The sequence below is a fragment of the Dermochelys coriacea genome, chromosome 17 (assembly GCF_009764565.3).
Source record: "Dermochelys coriacea isolate rDerCor1 chromosome 17, rDerCor1.pri.v4, whole genome shotgun sequence".
NCBI lineage: Eukaryota > Metazoa > Chordata > Testudines > Dermochelyidae > Dermochelys > Dermochelys coriacea.
Window position 1 is genome coordinate 13,301,757 of NC_050084.1, and position 18,797 is coordinate 13,320,553.

The following is an 18,797-nucleotide window of genomic DNA, read 5'->3' on the forward strand; positions in this document are numbered from 1 at the left end:
AAAGATGAGCCTGGGAGCTTAAATTTATAGCTGTTCTAGATGCTAAAAATCAGGATCTTAATAAAGATACTGGATTTATGGCTTATTACAACAATGTGTAACCCACTAATTCCACTCCCTTTTGTCCTATGACTGCAGGGGTGTTAACAGGCCACTTCACCTTGAATGGTGCTTTAGAATGTGTGCTAAGTACTTATGCTAAACTATCAGTTCCACCGTTGATTTAGCTGTGATGCTGGGAGTACCTTTCTCAGGCCCGGAGAAGAGCTCTGTGTAAGCTTGAAAGCTTGTCTCTCTCACCAACAGAAATCGGTCCAGTAAAAAGTATTACCTCACCCACCTTTTCTCTCTAATGTCCTGGGACTAAGGCCATGTCAATACTACCACTTATGACAGGTTTCAGAGTAGCAGCCATGTTAGTCTGTATCCGCAAAAAGAAAAGGAGTACTTGTGGCACCTTAGAGACTAACGAATTTATTTGAGCATAAGCTTTCGTGAGCTACAGCTCACTTCATCCGATGCATGCATCCGATGAAGTGAGCTGTAGCTCATGAAAGCTTATGCTCAAATAAATTGGTTGGTCTCTAAGGTGCCACAAGTACTCCTTTTCTTTTTACTACCACTTATGTCCGTGACAGGTTTCAGAGTAGCAGCTGTGTTAATCTGTATTCGCAAAAAGAAAAGGAGTACTTGTGGCACCTTGTAGACTAACAAATTTATTTGAGCATAAGCTTTCGTGAGCTACAGCTCACTTCATCGGATGCATGTCCGTGTAACTTGTTGCTCAGGAGTCTGAAAAAATACCCCCCTGAGTGACATAAGTTTCTTCGACAGAAGTTCCAATGCGGACAGTGCTATGTTAGCGGGAGAGCGTCTCCCATCAATATAGCTATGGCCGCTCGTGGAAGTGGCTTTTTTTTATGATAATAGGAGAGCTCTATCCTGCTGGCATAGAGCGGCTATGCGAGTAATCTTACAGTGTCACTGTAAGCTCACTACTGTAGATGTGGCCTACCATAGCTACGACACCACTGCAAACAACTAGTGATCACATCAGTCTTTTATGGGTGGGCCTGGAGAGCTAATTTTACAAAAAAGGATGGAAAATTAAACGTCCTGCAATAATCAAAAGATTCCTCACTTGATCTCTTGTCTCTGTTTCCTCCTGAGGTTGTATTTGCTTTATTGTATGTAAAATCATATTGGCTTTGCTCTTGCTGGTGTGTTCCAGGTGTATTACTGGTAATATCTTGTGATAGTTGTAGGGCAAGTTCCTTCATTCCACCCAAATACTGGAAATTCAGTCGACATTATTTTGTTAGTGGCAAGAACGTTTGCAGCAGCTCTGTGGGTGGTCCTGCTTACCACTTTGCTCTGTTTATACCTGCACAAAGCATGAGGTTTTTTCAGCACTAGTTTAATATAGATGAAAACATTGAAGTGGTATTTGTGGCAGACTATTTGTCAAGCAGATACTTTGATAGGAAATGGTGCTCTGATACATCGGTGGTTTTATATGCTCCGCTAGTTTGGCAATTTTTTAATATAAAGATGGATCTGGGATTTGATTAAAATGAAAAACAGTATCATATCGGACACTGAAATTTTAAAAATTTTCCAGATATTTTATGGTCAGTAAATTAAGGTTGAGGCTGGAGTTTGTTGCAGCTAGTGGCAGTTCATCACTGTCAATTTCCCAGTCTGTTTCTGACACCTAGGCGCATATGTTCGCTTGTATCTAATGCACATGGCCTGAGAGGTTGTATTTATTAGTCATAGCAGGTTTTTACAACATGTCGAAAATGCAAAAATAAGTTTTTGATAGTCACAGAAGACGTTAGGCGCTCAAAGCAACGTTTTAGCAGCTCAGTTGGGAGGCAAAGAATCACAGGTATTAAGCTGCAGTTGTTTCGCAGTCAGGGTCCAGTCCCGCAACCCTTTGTCACGCAAACACTTTCATTGGGAGTCACTGTCAATTGCACTACTCATAGGAAAATATTTGAGGATCAGGCCCTGAAAGCTTCCTATCCCACAAGCCTATTTTTAAAGTACTTTTCCCCCCAATATCCTTTAAAAAGGATGTAGTGAAAACTAAATCTTCTACTGGTTGTGTTGATTGATTTCCTCCCTCTCCCCTCCCCCCAGCCATGAGATACTGGTCAGGGCTCAGAACAAAATCTAGAGTGTGTTTATAGTTTAATAAACACCAATATGACTGGCCAACCTATCCAGTTACCAGATACTGTTCATATTTTTGCATCAAATACTAATTTAATTCCAGAAGTTTCCTTTCAGCCTTTTTTGTGATCTTTCCCACCTGCCCCCCCGGTTTCTCTGCCAAATAATCTTTGCCAAGTACCTCAGTTGTGTGGTAGCTGTTGGAGGTGAATTACTATTGTGTTAGTGACCTTATTGCGTTGCAACCCTTTTACGCTCCACTTTTGCATTGTGGGAACAAATGGGAAACTTTATTCCTGTGAACATTCTCCTGATGAGTGTTGGGTTTAACAGGTAGCAGTCACTTCAAACCAGAGTGTTTATTTAAGGAGACTGCTTAATAGAACCACACAAATATTTTGGATGTTTATTATCCCCTGTTCACAGCAGCTCTCTGAATTTGTCTGATTTTCAAGTTCAGTGTTGCATTGAATTTGCTTTCACCAGAGCTTGCAATGACTTACATAGATACTAAGGTCAGAAGGGACCATTCTGATCATCTAGTCGTCTTCCTTATTGGGAAGCATGGCTAATTTTTTGCTCTTGCACCTCCTGGTGATTTCAATTGCTTATTTAGCTCAGTCTGTCATGGTTAAATCCTTAATTTCACAGCCCTACATCTTTCAATTTTTTGGCAAAACAATTTTTTGATAGTGCAATGACCCTCCATTGTAGTGTGCCCAATGTTTCTGTGCTACTTAGGGCTGGTCTTCACTGGATAGTTGTATAACTGTATTGATGAGCAGTGTTGTTTTGTACTGATGCAGTTAACAGTACAACTTCCAGAGTGGATGCAGTTATACTGATACAAAGGTACCTCATCCTGATGTATAGCTTACTTCACTTACCAAACTATATTAAGCTTTTCCCGGGGTAAGCACTCGCACTCATACCAGTATAATTGCATTTACAGTAAGAGGGTTTTGCCTTTTTAATTATACCAGTATAGTTAAAGTGGCAAAACTTCCTAGTACAGACAAGGCCTGAACATCTGTGTTTCCTGGAGATGTTTTCAGTTCCCATCGATGACACGCTGTTGTAATGGAGAACACACTATCCTTTCACTGGTGATGAATTCTCAGTGATGGAGAATGTAGGATGTGATCCTTGTATGGATGCCAAACAATGGTGTGTTTTTTGTTTTGTTTTTTAAATCCATTGATAAAAATGGTGCAGCTTGGGTCTGAGTTGTGGTTAAATTTTTTCACTGTGTACACCCTGCTGCTTGACAGTTGTAACTTAGCTTCTGTCTCTTCTTTTGAAAGTCTGGCTGTCAGAACAGATCATTATCAAATGTTCTTTTTATCCTCTTAATATTATAGCCAGAGAACACTCATTTCTCTCAAAAGCTGACCTGCAGGCTATAATTCACATCTTTTATAACACTTAGGCTTGATTAGTGAAATTCACTGTTTGGCAAGCTCTAGTTTTTTCAGAATTCATCAGCTAGAGAAGGCTCACCTGGTACAAAGACCCAGTTTTGAAGACCTTGTGCTTTCAGCAACATTTTTTTGTTGATTTCATTATGATCTTGCTTATGATGATAAAGGTATTTCATGGGCTTGACTTACATGAATACTTGGTCATTTAAAGATGTGTTGATGCGTACTTCTTTTGAGCAGTGCTATGACCATAAATCCATCTAGTTTTGATTAGAGAGAGTGCTGTCTGGAAAGCATTTTTTTTTATTTGGAGTATATTGAAGCTAAACTTTCAGCTTAAGCCTGTATCTCATTATAAGTGTTTTGGGAAGATGTGAAACTTGAAATTTCTTTGCTAGCACTTTGAAACTACTAGCAAAAACAGTTGAATATGTTCAGAATGTCCTTGGGAATATCTATGCACAGGCTTGCCCTGAGTGCTTTTACATGAGACCAGTAGCTGAATTTAATTGAGACAGCCATTGTAAGCATTGCAAATAGGAAAGAAGGTCAATAGAGTTACCACAGAACCAAAAAAAGTAAAACAGTGAAGGTGACCTGGCACAGCTGATGGAAAAGGTGTCCTGGCCTGGGCTACTGAAGGGTTCATTATGTATGGTTCAGGTAGCAGACACACAACATAATGAGAGAGAAGAGCCTCAGTTTGATTCTATCTCCTTTGCACCCACAAAAAATGATACCGTATCTGTATAGTTTAATCATGAGTATGCACAGTCCTTTGTGCTCCTTTCTCCTGTGTTACTTAGGCTGGCTTGCTGCTGGTATTGGTAGACCAAATGGGAGATAGACAAGTGTGCTTTAGAGAAATTGGAGGAATGGTTTTACTCGTTAAAATAGCTGTACTGAGCTGTTAAACTTTACCCACTAACCTGCATGGGGATGGGTTTCATTTGGCTTAGGACTTTGCCATTACTTAATAGTCCTTGAAACAACTAGGATGGCTGAGTGGGCAATTGTCACCAAACTTTCCACACAGTCAACACAACAGGTGAAGAGCTTGGCTTACCAGCTACATAAATTGCTTTTAAGCACTTCTGCAGATCTCTGTGGTGTTTCTTCCAATAGTATAATTCCTGGCACAGGCCAGCAGGATGAGTCAGACACTTTTCATCGCTGAAGTTGGCTGAGAGCTTCAGCCTCTCTTAAATGTTAAGCAAAATCTTAGGAGATGCTGAGCATGTGCAGTCCCCGTTGCCTTTATTGGAGGTTTTCAGGTGCTCGGCATAGTGAATTTGGCATGAGTGGCCCTTACTCAAGGGAAATAAACATTGTAGGTTCAGGATCCCAGGGTCTCAACATCTCTTAAGATCTAATTTTTTCATTACTGTGAACTGGTCAACAGGGGATTTGGGCAGGTAGGCTTTATTTTCAGTAAAACTTTACTATAGTATTTTTTTTTTTTAAAGTAATAATATTGAGACTTTCTTACTGGCATTCGGTGCTGTAGGCTTGGAGAAAATAAATAAATCTCTCCTAAAACTGTCGATGGAGGGCTGCACATGGCACCTGATGAATGGGTAAAAAGTTGTTTTTAAAAAAAAAAAAAAAAAAATAGGGATGGGAGCTCTGTGGAGTGACATGAGCTACAAATGTGGCCAATGGAACCTTCTTGGAAGGGAGGAAGAAGCCGTATGGTAGGTTCTTCTCAGACAGATAATGAAAATGAATCATAGTAGCACCTACAGGCACCAACTGAAATCAGGGCCCCACTGTGGTAGGCATTGTAGAAACCTAACAAGAGGCAGTCCCTACCCCAAAATGCTTACAACCTAAACAGACAAGACAGACCCAGGACAGGAGGGGAAGAAGTGGCACAGGGAAACAAAGTGACTTGCTCAAGGTCACACTGCAGGGCAGTGGCAGAGCCAGGACTAGACTCCAAGTCTCTTGACTCCCAGTTAAGTGCCCTATCCACTAGACCAGGCTCCCATGCCTCATATGGCCTTGGGTTTTTTTATTTTCTCTGCTGCATGTGGATGTAAGCCCCTTGCCAGGATTATCTGGGCATATCTCACTTAATCATTTCCCTGCCATTGCGGGGGCCTTGGGCTCTGATGCAGATCTGGCTCCTACTATTTTCTGCTTGTGGCGCATAACAATCTCCTGAGAGGTGTAATGCTTTGGTCTAATTTTGGTTGTTGGGTTTAGCATGCGGGTGCTGGGTAATGGTGGTGGCCTGTGATACACAGGAGGTCAGAGTAGGTGATCTGGTCGCTTCTGGCCCTAAACTCTGTCTCTTTATGTAGTTTTGGTGAAAATAAATCCCCTATTTAAAATGTTAATTGGGGCTACCCAGGTCCCCAAATACATTGGTAAAATGTGGTGTTCCCTAAAAAGATGGGGACAGACCCTCAGCAGGTATAAAATGGAATAGCTTCATTCATAGGATGATGGGACTGGAAGGGACCTTGAGAGGTCATCTAGTCCAGTCCACCAGGACTAAGTATTATCTAGACAATCCCTGATGGTGTCTGTCTAACCTGCTCTTAAAAAAATCTCCAATGACAGATTCCACAACCTCCCTAGGCAATTTATTCCTATGCTTGACTACCCTGACAGTTAGGAATTTTTTCCTAATGTACAACCTAGACCTCCCTTGCTGCAATTTAAGACCATTGCTTCTTGTCCTATCCTCAGAGGTTAAAGAGAGTAATTTTTCTTCCTCCTCCTTGCAGCCTTTTATGTACTTGAAGACTGTTATCATGTCCCCCCTCGTTCTTCGCTTCTCCAGATTAAACAAACCTAATTTTTTCAATCTTCCCTCATAGGCCATGTTTTCTCGACCTTTAATCATTTTCATTGCTTTTCTCTGAAGTTTGTCCACTGTAAGCTCTTTGGGGTAGGCACAGTCTCTCTCCATTGAAGTAATTCATTCTGACCCATAGGATTTTTGACAGCCAATAGTTCATTGTCCAGCAGAATTAATTTTTGTGTAACTTCTGTGTACGTAACATGCTTTCGGCTAGTCCTCTGAGGTGCTGAGTGCTCTCTACGCCCATTAACTTCAGTAGGAAGTGAAGGGTGCTCAATACCTATGAACAGGAATAGCCTGTTGAGTGCTGTATATGCACAATGGATAAACAGTTGCACAGCCTCCTTCTGTGCTTGCAGTGTGTCATGCTGCTTTATTTGTAGCTGGTACATCTGACTCAGATTCTTACTCTTATTTTAATTCTGCACTGACTTCATTGCGGTCTGCAGGGGTGTGTAAATCAGGATGGAGCATCACCCTGAGCCTGGTGGCAATGAGGTAGGTGTGTGTGTGTGTGTGTGTGTGTGTGTGATAACTTCACAAGTGAAGAACGTAAAATAAACGCACTAATTCCACTCTTTGATTCGCTCTGGTTGGCAGTGATTGGTTCCTTATGCCGAATGGTAGGTTTTCATATCTAGCTCATGCTTCTGGGCAGGAAGAAGGACTTGATTCATAAACTTTTATTTGCCTTAAAAGAATAAACATCATAAACATCTGCTGGAATTAACCAAGAAAAACTAGCTAGCTGAGGTAAACCTTTGGGTCTGTGGATGTCCAATCTGCATTGATTAGTAAAGAACTCTGCATTTGGTCTGAGTTATGCAAGTGGGCTTTCCGAATCCCACTTATCTCTTTGTGCCCATTTTGTAGAGAATTTAAATCTTACAGACATTTGGGTATCTAAGCATTTTTTTTTTTTTTTCCAAAGAGAAAAATAACCTAACATAGGCTATTTAGGGTAATAGTGCTTGGAGCTTAATGAACATCATCTAATTAATCCCCTCATCCCAATGATTTGAAGAAATGTGTGTCAGTACTGTAGTAGTGTCATGAAGTGATTCAAATTTACACTATCTTCAGAATATAGGGTTGGAGTCTTAGTTGGTGTAAATCAGCATAACTCCACTAAAGACAATGGAGTTACACCAGCTGAGAATCTGGCTCACAATATCCTGAGTCCAGTTTAAAATCCCGAGGCTTCCTTTCTGCTTCTTTCCATTCCAAGCCTATCATTCTCCTTTCCATTTCCATCTCTTATCCCTGTTGCGGCATTAGTGGGATGAGGAGAGCTGGCTATGATTCTCCTTGGTCTGTCAACTTTGCTGAAGAAGATCCCCTTCCCTTGTCCAGGGGAGGAGTCACTGCTAGGCCTCTAATTTAAGGTCGGGCCAGTTTGGAGAATGACGTACACTGGCTATTTAGCGGCCTACATGAGGCCCTGGGTTGGTGTCTGCCGTGTTTTAGTGAACAAATATCACTTCACATAGGCCATTTGCTGGTACTCTTGAGTCTATGTTGAAAGGGCATGAAGATGGAACAATCATTCTCTTGAGGTGCTCCCTTCAGAACTGGGCTGAGACACTAGTGTGGGAGAAGCTTCTGGAAGAGGTGAGCAGAGGTGTGATAAGACTTGTTCTGGGTATAACCTGTGCTTTTTTTCCTGCACCTTTCTGAGGGGCTAGATGATGCATTATGAGATGGAAGGGTCTTCCTACATTGAAGTCTGCTTTATACTCTTTAGGCCTGCCCTAGAAACCTATAAGCACCTGGACTTTGCACCATGCAGATAGTCCAGATTCACCCCCTTCTGCCTAAGCTTCCCTCCACCAGGGTTAGCTGTTCCCAGGGTTTTTCCTGAAGACCCCTTGTGTTCCAGACCTATTTCCTTTTGTCGCTGAGAGGAGATACCATCCTCTGTATGACTGGTTTGGAGCTAGCTGGATTGCCTGCTGCTGTGATTCGGCCATAGTTACAATGTACCTAAATAGCGGATGCCTCAACACAGACTCTTTGTCACTTTGCTTTGCCCTAGAGTCTACCACTCTGTTATATGGCTCCGTGTTGGGGCCACCATCTTTTCATCAGAGGGAGACTGGGCAATATAAATATATCATTTGTAAACAATCAGCAGCCATCCTGAATGAGGTGGAGTCAGTTTTGAGTGGCATGTGGTTTTCCCTCTGAGATCTGGGCTCACAAGAATAAAACAAGACTGATGCTATCAATGAAATAACTCTAATGCAGGGAATTGCTGATGTGTGTGTTAAGTTTCTCCACCATGTTAACACAGGGTGTGTCTACATAAAGAGTTAGTGTGTGGCAAGCCAAGGTGTGAATCTCCCACACACTAGCTCCCCAAGCACTAGTTTTCTGCGTGGACATCATTACAGAGTACTAAAAGTTCCGTAGTGCACATTGCAGCGGGGGCCACATGGCGAATTAGTGTGCAGCAAGCTAGTGCTGTAGATTCACGCTCTGGCTTGCAGCTCATTAGCTCTCCCTGTAGACAAGCTCTAGTATTGTATCACATCCACCATCTGAACACCGTTAATTTTTAGGGGTGGCTAGTGGGGAGGGGAGATGTTAATGCTCAGAGACTAGATTAATTTTGTGTGCCAATTACTGCAGCTTCAAATCAATGGAACTAACTCTTCCCTTTTTTCTGTCCAGGTTACAAATTGATTGGAAGCCATTCTGGTGTGAAGCTTTGTCGGTGGACAAAGGTACCTTTTTATTTTTTTTTCTGTGGTTTGCAAAACTAACAAAAATAAACATCTAGAGACCTAAATCAGGTGTGACCCTTCTCTGTCCAAAATAACCATTTGAAAATATATTCCCTGTAACCAAACCTTAAGCTGTCTATTATAATGTAGCTTTGCATTTTGATTTATTAAATCCCTGCTGTGAAGAGTGGATATATGCTTTAGGCAAAGAAGTTGGAGCCACTCTCTAGTAGTCCACTTTCTGCAGCTTATTCCTGTTGTTGTTGCTGTAGCTCCTGTCTGCAGTAATATATAACATGAAAAAAGTAATTGGGAATGTTGGGCAGATTGCTTGCACCACAGAGGCAAGATCTTCTAAAGCAAAGATGACACCTTCCATTGTAAAACTCACCTAGCTGTTGCAGGGTATTCAGACCAGTTTGTCCTTTAACTGATGTTTCTGGTTTTCTGTGGTTGTACTGCCTTGTCCTTGTCTCCTAACAGAGAATGTTATGAATTTTGCAATTTCAGGATATATTTTACTAAAACTTTCTCATAATTATCAACTCTAGGATTAAGCACTTTTAGTGAACCTGCTGATACATCTTTAATTCTGGAGTCATGGCAGTGATAAGTTCCCTGGCGTGTCTGTTTTTGGTGCATGATGAGCGTGGTCTGTTTTGAAAAGGACTCTTTGAATTATGATTACCAACATGGGTGGCTGAATCTAGTTTTTACTGAAATGCCTGATGGAGAAGACTCGCATCACAATATCTGCACCTGTGAATGGTCTAAAGCGCACCCTGCCATACTGTCGTGAATGTTTTGTAAGGCATATTGATCCTGCTAATGCTTTTGGTGACCGCTGCATCAGTTGCAAAAAGTGGGCTGTAAAATTACTTTTAAAAATGTTCCTTCTGTGGTTTTTAACATACTAGCAGGCAGAGAAAAACTTAAAGAAAAAGTCGTCCGATTTTGTCAGTGCCGCAAAGAGCGAAGAATAGAGAACTGATTTGTTTTAAAGTGCCATCGCTTCAAGCAATATTACATAAAGCCCATTAAAAAGTATAGAAGTACAATTTGGGAATGGATGGGAGCAGTACGTAGTTATCCCGGAGTGTGTGGTGTAGATCTGGTCTACATTACCAGTTTGTCTAGTATCTTAATTGATTTTAATTTAAACCAGTGGAAAGCAGAAGTAGGCCTAAGGTTTATTAATGAAAACAAGCTGTACAGTGCCATCTTAACTAATTAGACGTATTTATTCTTTGCCATATTACAGAAAAGTATTGGCAGGTACGAAAAATGTGTACTGAGCATCTCAGAATATCCATCTGCACGATCTTGCTCTCTTAGATGATGTGCATCTTCTCAAATCCATACATATGGCATTGGGCAGGGACTGTGTTTTTGTTCTGTGTTGTTCTGTACAGCACCAAGCAAGGGATCCAAGGACTCCTAGGTGCTACGATAATACAAAAAGTACTTTAACACCTGTTTGAAGGCAGGGGGCACAATCACCTTTTTTTAACCCTTTTTAAAAAATCACTAAGTGCATAATTATACTGTAATGGTTAGGCGTTAGCTATATTTTCTTTTTCTCTGAGAGGATGAAACTTTAATTTGGATCACCGGGCTTTTTAGATTAAAAGGGTTTGGTTTAAAAGTTAATCCATTATATTCCTCCCTCCCTCTTGATAGTGATAGCAATCCTTTCCCATTTCTTGTTGTTTATCTGATGTGTTGTGCCAAAAAACCCCCCCAAAAAAACAGTCTCTGTCCCAAGCAACATACATTCTAAATAGACTGCAAATTCCTATGGGAACAGTGGTTCTCAAACTTTTGTATTGGTGACCTCTGTCAGAAAGCAAGCCTTTGAATGCAACCCCTGCGTATAAATTTAAAAACACATTTTAAAAAAATATTTAACACTATTATAAATGCTGGAGGTGAAGAAGGGTTGTGGAGGCTGACAGCTCGTGATTCCCCAAGTAATAACCGTGCAACCCCCAAAGGGGTCAAGACCCCCAGTTTGAGAACCGCTCGGATAGATACTAAGGTCAGAAGGGACCATTCTGATCATCTAGTCCGACCTCCTGCACAGCGCAGGCCACAGAATCTCACCCACCCACTCCTACGAAAAAGGGTGCAAGTCTCAGACCTGTTCTAGCTTTTGTGAATAAAGGAGCTAGATAGCAGCATGTGTGGGGGTTTAGGTTTTTTTTACACAATCTCTAAATTTTAAATTCAGTTCAGTGGTTTGTGTTTCCTGCCACTCCTTCCTAGATGCTGCAAACCCAGGCTTAATGAGATAATGCAGTCCTCCTGGAACAGACTCCTGGTGTAAAAGAGGGTTTGCATTATTTAGATTAGGATTGAGAAAGAAGCAGTTTTTTAGGAGAATTAAAACAAGTGGATGTTTAATAAGGCAGCCTTTAAATTGTTGTTTGTTACTATTTGTAGTAACTTTTTACAAGAAAGTTACCTTAAGTTTACAGCTATGTGTCTTAACCTATTGGTCATTGATAGTGAGTATTCTTGTAAGGCTAAAAGCTCTAATAACAGATGTGGTGGGGTATGATACTATTTAAGAAAAAATGATGTTTAAGCTACAGCATTGTTTGTTGTTTCCTTCCTGTAAAGGAGAGTCATGAATTTTCCAGCACTGATCTAAACTTTTTATATAGACACATACATAAGCTGCTGTAGTGTACACTGAACTGCTTGCCATGAATTTTCTCAAATAGACTATATCTGTCATTATTGTGACCTGCATACATTTAACCTGGCCTGTGGAATCTGTCCATGGATGGATTTGAACATCAAAGTGACTGATGATTGAAACTGCAGATCTGTTAGGGGAACAAATAACTATGCAGCATTGATATGACCGTATTAAAAACAAAAATGATGCAAAACTTGAAGAAATGCCTGTAAAAATGTTTGGGTGTTGCTGTATTGCAGTTAATACAGCATCGGGGACTTAATCTCCATTCCAATGCATTGACTCTGCTGTGGATTCTTTGGCAAAAGGAAGCTTACTTTAAGCAGCCGTATTGGTATTCAGGTTACTGGGCTAATTAGTCACAGGTATAAGTCTCTAGTGAAGTCAGTTACACTGGAATTTTCATATGTTCATAGGTTGTAAAGCCAGAAGGAACCATTATGATGATCTAGTTTGATCTCCTGTATAATGAGAGTAAGAATTAAGTTTGATCCATTGTTTTATTTCTTTCTATGAAAGAAGCTGAAATATGGCCAGAGTTGTCAAATCTTGTTTTTCTAGATTATTTTGCTTTTTGCATCATTTGGTTGCAAACTGTGTGTTAAATTTCTATGTGGCTTTTTTTCCCCTTCTGTTTCTAGTCTATGCTGCGAGGTAGAGGAGGCTGCTACAAACATACTTTTTATGGCATTGAAAGTCACCGCTGCATGGAGACCACACCGAGCCTGGCTTGTGCAAACAAATGTGTGTTTTGCTGGAGGTAAAGTACTGATGATGATTTACTTTGGGGACTGTCATTCTATCATTTGGTGAATTAATTGGTGTGTTTATAATCTCCTGGATTCTTAATGTGAGAGAAAGACCTGCTTGTAATTCTGTGAACTCAGCATACCTATTTAAAAAAAACAAAACAAAAAAACCCCCCAAACAATAATTCCAAAAATTAAATTGGATTTGTTGCATGCTGAAATCTGCTGAGTGCAGTGTATACACACTTAGTAACACATAGCCTAGATATTGCAACTGGACATGTGCTTGCACATGGAGTTCCAGTTGCAGAGTCAGTACATCAGTGCCCTTCTTATTACAATTACAAATGGGAGGTTTTTAAGTTTAAGGTGTTTCATTACCAAAGGCTGCTAAATTTTGCATCCAGAGTATATGATAATAAATTTGGTTTAATAGCCCTCTTTAATTTTTAATTTATTTATATGACATTTTAAAAAGATATTTTTAAAAGATCCTTTTATAGTTCCTGAGAATTTGGTAGAAGGATTAATTCAGTGTATGTTCTTGCTGTTTCGATAGTGAGGGTGGGAATAATTTCAAAAGCATCCTTGAGTTTCCAAAGCATTTTTCATCTGGAAAGATGACATTTAGGCTATAAAGGAGCTAGCGAAGAGACTGAACATGCTGCTGTTTACTTTGCAGCTAGTTTTTTTCTTGCAATGTTAAGTCCACTGGAAAAAATACCAAGCACTAATACGCCATCTCGGGACCTGATTCAGTTGAAAAAAATGAGTAAACTTCCCCATGGTGCAGGGTCACAGAAATGTTAAATAAAAGTGTTCATATGTTTTAGATTGTATGAAACTGGGTCTCTCTTTTGTGTGTGCGCGCGTGCCAAAGTACCCGTCCCAAGATGGATGGTCTTGTTAATCGTCCCTTGAGGGTATGAGCTTTGTCGGAAGCTGAAATTTAAGATAATACCTGAACTAGCACTCCTTACCCAGGCAAAAATTCCATAGTATTCAGCAGGAATTTTTTTGCCTGAGTAGGGAGGGCCAGGTAAGCCTGGTGGGAAAGAACATAACCTTCAGTATAAATAAAAACACTGAAGTGAAAATGTGATGGATGGGAGGAGTTGAAAGTTATTTCAACTTCTCAACTGTTTGTTCTTTTTCTATCCCATTAACTAATTCAATACCGTTCAAACTGTACTTAGCTTGGGTATTATTTCTCCCCAAGAGCACATAGACACCATTCATTTTCATATTCTGCCAGCGTGCTGGACGTCTCAAGATCATCTTGTGAAACCAATTGTTCCCCCTATTCTGATGGTCTGTAAATTTAAGAGTAGAAGTATTTTAAATAACAGTCCCAGTGCAGACCGATTGATGTCATTTTGTAAAGAACTTTGAAGACAACTACAATGTAAATGCTAAGTTCAAGCATTCTGTACTGGCCATCCTATTTAAATCTACACTTGAGCCTTAATTGGTACTATAATCCTAAATAGGCTCTCCACACCTCATGGTTTGAAAGGACACCGTGAACTTCATATGGCATAATTAATGGGTGTTATTTTCCCACTCTATTCTACAGTATGTCATAACTGTTCTGTAGCTAGGAAACAAAATGTGGTTTTTTTTTTTTCTTTTTTCTCTTCTCAAGACTTCAGTTTGTAATGGTGCAGTTAATTCTGCAATGGTAACTGTGCCATTAGGAGCGATTTTGACGTGTGTGTAATTGTGTATCCAATCCCAACACAGATGGGGCATATCATAAATGTAAAATAGAAAGCAATAAAACCACCCAAATGGAGCTTTTTGGTACCTCATGTTCTACTACAGAAAATTTAATACCGTTCCCCCTCCAAAACAACCCAACTACAGTATTTTCTATCAGCAGGAGTCTGTCTTGAAGTATGGGGCTGAATCAGAGACACCAAGGAAGAGTAAATTTGAAAGTATGATAATTGGGATAAATCGCCAAGTGTGACACCCGCCATATGACTCTAACTCATAGCTCTGTGGAGCCATTTGTCACTTTTTAAAATAATGCTGGAAATGGAGTAGCACTAATGAATAGTAATGCTGGAAAATGGATTTTGCTAATGGTGACAAACTGAGTGCAAGGAAATCACTTTCTAGAGGACTATGCTAAAAAACATTCTAGTTTATTTGCTTTGGATGAAATGGGTCTAATTAGTAAGCTCTTCGGTATGAACAGGAGGAGTGTCTCTTCAGCTGTCAAGTCAGGTGCAGTTAAAAACATGGATACAGGTGCGAAAAACAGATGTGTAGCAAATTTCAGTGATCTAGGGTCATCCCTACCTCTTTCTGATCAGTTTTTCGGGGGAGCTAGGTACAGCCTAGGTAGTCCAGCTCACTAGCCTAAGACTTGAAAGACCAGGTTTAATTCCTTACTGCACCACAGAGTCCCTGTGTGACCTTGGGCAAGTCACTTAGTCTTTGTGCCTTAGTTCCCCATCTGTAAAATGGGGATAATGGTGTTGCCCTGCCTCATAGGGCTATTTTGGGGATAGATGTATTCCAGGTTGAGGTGCTCAGATACTGTGGTAACAAGGAGCCCCGACTGGTGGAACAGGCAGGCTCAGTGGTACTCCAGTACATCAGGTGGCACCCCGGAGTGGAGGGTAACCCGTCAAATTTACCATCTGTGCTGTTGGAGACTCATGTGGTAATGGTTTTGTATCCAATGCTAGTAAAATACTTGTAATATGTATTTCCCTCCTGACTGGCCCTGTCAGCTAGCTCTACACACACCCTCCTCACGGGTTTCAGAGCCCGGGTTCCAGCCTGAGCCTGAATGTCTACACTGCTATTGTTATCCCTGTAGCATGAGCCAGAGCCAATTGACCTGGGCTCTGAGACTTGCTGCTGAAGGGTTGTGTGTTTTTTTTTTTTTTTTTTACAGTATAGACATACCCATTGAAGTAAATGATGACTGTCCCAGTGCAGGTGGGGAAAAGGCACAAGGAGCCTCTTTTCCCACCCCCACTCCACTGGCAAGACATGGCTATAGTTTGGTTGTCTTCACTCAAGATGGGCGCTGGCTAGCATTAGTTATGATGCTCATCGTCCTAAAGGCCATATGCATGAGTGTGGCCATGGCTCGGCCCTTGGCACGCTAAACTCTGCAGCTTTAGTCCCTTTTTTTAAAAGTGTGGTTTGGCTCACTCCATCATCCATGTAGACATTATGCCTTGTGTAGCTATAATGCCCCGCATTGGTGAAAGGAAGCAATTGGGGTGGTCTGTCTTCAATACCTCTTCCATTCAGAGACAGGCAAGATTAAACTTGGCCCAGGATTTCCTAAGCGCAGTGTACATGTTGTTGTCATACGCTAATACTGTAGTCTCTTCACAGGGCTCAGGGATAATATGCGTGTTTTTTAAGGGCTTATTCATGTCTTAATGAAGTGAGTAGGAGTTGGCAATGGGAGCAGGAACAAACATTTAATTATTATAATACATAAATATCCCAAACTAATAATTCACTTTACCACAAAAAAAAAAGGTAGTTGGTCACCATCCATTTTAGCTCTCAATCTGTCCACTGTATTCGTTGTCTCTTCAGTTTTAATTGTCTAAATGGAAAAATTTAAAGGATCAAATCTTTTAATCAGTTAGAGGAAGCGTGCAGACTGAGTTTTCTGACACTGTGCATATTCTGTCATGATTACTTAGGAGATCACTAAGCAAACATGATTTGATTATATCCTTTGGCTGAGTGTCTAAAACCCAATCAATTACTGTGGAGAGATGAAGCAGTTAAATAAGATTTCAGTGAATAGATTGTATTATTTTATCTTTGAGTAGGAAGCAACCAGAATAAAATACCCTATTAAAAATTGCTCTTATTTTCTTCTTTTAACACTACATTGATTACAGCTATGTCCAAATGCTCAGTCTTCCACTAGTACAGCAACCTGAAATTTTGTGGCTTGAACTCCTCAGGGATGGATTTCCTTACCGTAATATTTGAATATCTGTATTGCCAACCCACGGTGTTCAAAGAGAAAGAGTCAGGGCCCCAGAAATAATGAAATTTTCAAAGGAGATACATTGTGAGTTTTTGGGTTCTCAAGGTTTTCTGTGCAGTTGGGAGGGCAAGAAACTTGCCTTTTTAAAAACCAAAAGCAGACTCTCATCTAATAACTTGACTCCAGAAGCTGGGGCTTTTAGAGAAACATCAAATATCATGATAAAATCACAAAAGTTAGCAACACTAGAATGTAATAGAATTATATTAAATAGAATTGGAGCCTATAAGCTGGAGAAGGCCCCTCCGATCGCCAAACAACCTACTCATTTTAATAAGTGAAGTCATCTTCCTGTAGGGGGTTTGTTCTGTTAACAAAAATAGGGTAATTCAAAATTAGCATTACCTAAACCCTAGCTTTAGCCTTCTCCCCAGGCTTGATTTGTCCTCTAGTTTGTTTTCCATAAGACTGGACCGTCCCAGCCCCTACCTTCCTTTGCAGGTCCCACTGGCTCAGCAATAAGGACCCAATAAGGGTTTCAGCACCTGTGTGACGATGGATAAAGGTGCTTGTTAACTCGTCATGCGTAAGAGGGTTCCCTGCCTATCACATGGGCAACCTGCGGTGGGGCTAAAGCAGAGGTGCAGCTATCCAGAGAAATGATGCATTTCTTTCCTCTCTGCTTGTTGCAGTCTTGAACGATGGGTAGTGGCTGTGACCGAGTGTTCCAACCAGCTTTGGTCTTGTTTTTAATTTGTTTGTATTAATAAAGCCCGCCTTGAGGAAAGAGCCTTGGACTGAATGGTAGCATGGGGCTTTAGTTTATCTTCCCCTATTGCCAGGTGAGTGACTGGGAGAATTCTGTCACAGGGCCTAATTCTGGATTCCTTCCACATATACAGTTCAATTGACTTCAAACATGAGGGTAAGCTGGACGGTGTGCAAAATGTATAGCTTGGGTTTGATGCCAGCAATAAATGGTGGAAACATAAACATGCTAACAAAAAGGTTATTTGAATGGAGAGCAGAGAATACCTTCCACAGCCCTATAGGTACAGTGGCTTCTGTGGCTTCCACCTCCATTTTGTAGCAACTTCTTTATGAGGTGCTCAATTCGGTACATATACCTAAATAAATCCTTCATTGTCAAGTCCAGGCAATATAGGGTGGGGAATAGGTCTCACTATATGTACAATAGTACTCTCCACTTAGATAGCATTTTCCACATGAGTATCCTGCAAAGTAAGGAGTATTATTATCCCCATTGTATAGAAGGGGAAGCTGAGCAGCAGCAAAGTGAAGTTAATTTGCTTGGGGTCACATAGTGAGTAAACAATAACATATATCCAAAAAGTCCTCTAAACCCAGGCAGTCTGGTCCAGTGGACAGGATACTGGATTGGGACTTGGCGTCTATTCTTGGATCTGCCACTGGCTTACTGGATGACCTTGGGCAAGTCACTTTACCTCTCTGCTTCAGTTTTTCCTGTCTGTGAAATGGGGATAATAATACTTTCCTCCTTTGTGTGGACGAAAAACACTTTTGAAAAACTAGGTGGTATCATTATTGAGATACCTTTCCCTCAACATTAATTTCCCAGTCTCAACCGCATACTGGCACTGAAATCCATACTTTTCATTACTCCCACTCTTGTATCTCAAAACCATGATGTTTGATATCTCGTACCTTTTATGTCCATGGTGTTCTCTGTGACGGTAAAGCTTTTGTGATACAGTACTATGGTATCAGTAATGAATATTGTTATGAGCTGGTGAAGCATTGTTATGGGTTGAGTAAAAACTTTGTTGAGATTGATTTGTCCTTAAAGTTATCTTAAATACAGGTTGGATTCATACCCACCAATCACAAGCCACTACCTAAGACAAAAGGGTTAGGTGACCCTGCCCAGGAGTTTTGAACTAGATGGGTGGAGGGGTTTTGCTGAGTGGTGTTTTTGGGTGGGTGTGAGGGATGGCAGAACAGACAGAGGCGCTGAGGTGAAAAAGCAAGAAAGCCGAGCAGTAGCCTCTGAGCACAGTATGTGACCCTGGGAAAAGACAGAGAGAGTGCTTTTGGGTCTGTTGGCTAAAAAGGTTTGGGGCTGTAAGCTAAGAAATTGCTCTTTGGTTTTTGATTCCTTCTATGTGCAGAGAAGCAGGACTCCATACTTTCCTTGTAAATAAACAAGATTGAACCAAGAAAATACCAGACTCCATCAATGTCTGCTT

At 40.8% G+C, this 18,797-nt stretch overlaps 1 protein-coding gene across 7 annotated transcripts in view; it reads left to right on the plus strand.

Annotated features, from left to right (window-relative positions):
* Nucleotides 1-18,797, plus strand: part of LOC119844693 (S-adenosyl-L-methionine-dependent tRNA 4-demethylwyosine synthase TYW1-like) — a 123,173-nt gene that overhangs the window by 30,136 nt on the left and 74,240 nt on the right. For all 7 annotated transcript variants that reach the window (XR_006276222.1, XM_043499423.1, XM_043499422.1 and 4 more), the window contains exons 10-11: nt 9,085-9,137; nt 12,483-12,601. Coding sequence is in view for 6 of the 7 variants with exons in the window: in XM_043499423.1 (XP_043355358.1) it covers nt 9,085-9,137; nt 12,483-12,601 (172 nt within the window). In the remaining variant the exon portion in view is untranslated. The remainder of the gene's footprint in view (nt 1-9,084; nt 9,138-12,482; nt 12,602-18,797) is intronic.